Source organism: Durio zibethinus, chromosome 1 (assembly GCF_047325235.1).
Source record: "Durio zibethinus cultivar Kanyao isolate XHJ-2024 chromosome 1, ASM4732523v1, whole genome shotgun sequence".
NCBI lineage: Eukaryota > Viridiplantae > Streptophyta > Magnoliopsida > Malvales > Malvaceae > Durio > Durio zibethinus.
Genome location: NC_143162.1, coordinates 34912037 through 34914932, shown reverse-complemented (window position 1 = coordinate 34914932; position 2896 = coordinate 34912037). Strand labels below are relative to the sequence as shown.

General features: G+C 38.1%; 1 protein-coding gene across 1 annotated transcript; it reads left to right on the top strand.

The window, feature by feature from the left end:
• The first annotated feature begins 717 nt into the window (after positions 1–717).
• Positions 718–2674, top strand: LOC111312529 (RNA-binding protein 1-like). Its single transcript, XM_022912871.2, has 2 exons — positions 718–1332; positions 1521–2674. Exons 1-2 carry the CDS (start codon positions 1111–1113, stop codon positions 2319–2321), a joined length of 1023 nt encoding a protein of 340 aa, XP_022768606.1. The 5' UTR covers positions 718–1110; the 3' UTR covers positions 2322–2674.
• The last annotated feature ends 222 nt before the right edge of the window (positions 2675–2896 follow it).

Genomic DNA, 2896 nt, shown 5'->3' with positions numbered 1-2896 from the left:
TTTTTTTTGGTTACATTTAATTTAATTTGATTAATAAAATTTTGCATTACTAGTTTCCGGCGAGAATGATGAATGATGGTTACGCATGAAAGACTAATACTAATAATAATCTGCATTAAATGTTATTTAAAAAAAAAAATCATAGTTTCTGTTTTTGTAAGTGGAATATGTTATCATCTCCATCTATTTACAACCCATTTGGGATTGATATCGAAGCCGTTTGTATAGCAATTGTAATGCTAAATACGATAAAAATTACAATTAAAATTTTCAAGAATGAAGAATTTGTTCTCAATCAAAAGCAAATAGTGGTTGCTTTCACGAGGTCGGGGCTTGGAACAAAGCCTCTGTACTTACTTATTGGGCAAAGTCTTTCGTCTAGGGGTGCATACTGGATTGGGCAAACCTGAAAACCAACTCAACCCGTTTAATATGGGTTTCCCTACCCAATTGGACTGGTACGGATGATTCCTGATCGGGAAAGAACTCAACAGTATTCATGGATCCATTTTTTAGGACAAATATGGAAAGACAAGGAAACCTTTGAGGATCCAATAACCCAGCAGATCCATTCCCTGCTTTAATCAGGCACGTGTTGATTGAGATCCACATTTGGCCTGTGGGCCACCTAACTTCACCTCTTAAGAAATTAACAAAGCCCACTAATTTGGCCCAGAATTGTCATTTTTCAACTCTTTTTCCTCCAAACCAAATGTCGCGTTTTTCACTTGGTTCTTAACTTCGTTTTCTTGTTTCACTTGTACAAGTTTTTAGCAAGAAACCCTAAAAACCTTAGACTTGGGGTTTTTATCATTCTCGTGTGAATTGGGGGTTTTTGACGTTAATTATTTTCAATTAGGGTTAAAGGGTTTTTACTCCAATTGGGAATTTTCGGGTCTCTGGTATTTGAGGTTTATAGGGGTTTTCACTCTCTTTATTTCCAGATGTACAGTATTTTAGGGTTTTAGGGTTAGGGTTTCTATCATTCTTACTACAATTAGTTTTTTTTTTTTTTTTTTTTTGCACAAATTAATGTAATTCGTATTCTGCTGCAATTGGGAATTTTTATTTTATCTTATTTGGTTTCGGTAGCTAGGGTTTTAGCGGAGCATGGAATCTGATCAAGGCAAGCTCTTTGTGGGAGGGATATCTCGGGAGACAAGTGAACTTATTCTTAACGATCATTTCAGTAAATACGGCACCGTATTCAGCTCAGTTATAGCTAGAGACAGGAACACTAAAATTCCTCGTGGTTTTGGCTTTGTTTTGTTCTCTGAACCTTCTTCAGCTGATAAAGCTCTTCAAGACACCCACGTTATTCTTGGGAGAACGGTCAGTTCAAAGCTTTCTTTCCTGACCCAGTCACTCTCATTTGTTTTTATCTATTTACTCTGTGTACTTGCTGTGAAAAGTGAGGAATTGAACTTAGAATAAAGTTTAAAGTTTTAAGTAGTTTAAGGAATGATAGCATGCAGTTATTTTGGGTTGTTTAATGTATTATATATGAATTGGTTTTCTAGGTAGAAGTGAAAAAAGCAATACCCCGAAGCGAACAACCCCAAAACCAACAGCAACGGCAGCAACTACACCACAATCCAAATCAACAATGGAATAGTGGGTACAGTAGGAATGGTAGTGATGCTGCTGACAGCAATAATCACTTTAGGACGACTAAAAAAATTTTTGTAGGGGGTTTATCTGCTAGTCTAACCGAGGAAGAGTTTAAGAATTACTTTCAAAGATTTGGTAGAATAACAGATGTTGTTGTGATGCACGATAGCTCTACTAACCGGCCTAGGGGATTTGGTTTTGTTACTTTTGACTCAGAGGAGTCTGTGGAGAATGTTATGCAGAAGAGTTTTCATGAGTTGGATAATAGGCTTGTGGAGGTCAAGCGTGCAGTGCCAAAAGAGGAAAATAATGGTGGTTACAGTAATCATAACATGAAGGCGGGGGTTGTAAGGGGATCTCTTTATAATGGTTTTCAGGCTGTTGAGTACTCTTCGAATAGTCCTGGATATGGAATATTTCCTGGTTATGCTTCTCTTCCTGGGTATACTACGTTTGGGGGTTATTTATATGGAACAGGTGTGTATGGCAGTGGGTACCCCATGGTAGGCCATAGGATTTGTTATGGTGTCACTCCTTTTACTCCTAGGGGCCCTTTATACACCCCTGTAATGCTTGGAGCAAGGGTTTACCAGCTGCCTTATGGCAGTGCATCCATTTATCCCGCTTATATGAACAGTGAGGTTGGTCTGATGGGTACTGTGGCTGATGGGATCAATGGAATTATTGGGGCTGGAGTTGATGGGAAATGAAATCAGGTTCTCGGTGGCTTTGGATATCTGCCAGCAAATGCCATGCAACCCCAGATTGAGAGGGTAAACTTAGGTAGTGATTGTTCGGTTTAAAAGAGTGTAGTGGTGGTGCTTCTAGTGAACAGGATCAGAAAAGTCTTGATGGACAACTAAGTCTTTACCTGTAAATGCTTCTAGATGACTCTTAGTAAATTCTTTAACTGATTCATCGTCTTAGGGCTGTTTAACCATCAATGTTCAGTGTCCTTTTTAGATGTAATCTGTGTCATAAACATGCTGCATATTCTTCTTTAGTGTTATGAATTGTCAGTACAGAATTTAGCATTCTGTAATATAACTGCATTTGGATTCAACTTCTCTTGTGTATTTCATCACTCTGTCAGGTAATGTTAATAATGAAGCAATACAGAAGCATATTGGGATCCAAACAATTGCTTTCTTGGTCCTTCTTGGGCATTGATGTTATTATCCCATTGGTATTACCTGTTTTTCTCTCCAATATCCCCCCCCCCCCCCAACTCAACCTTAACATATTTATTACACGCAGACCCATTTGTAAAAAAAAATATATAGCC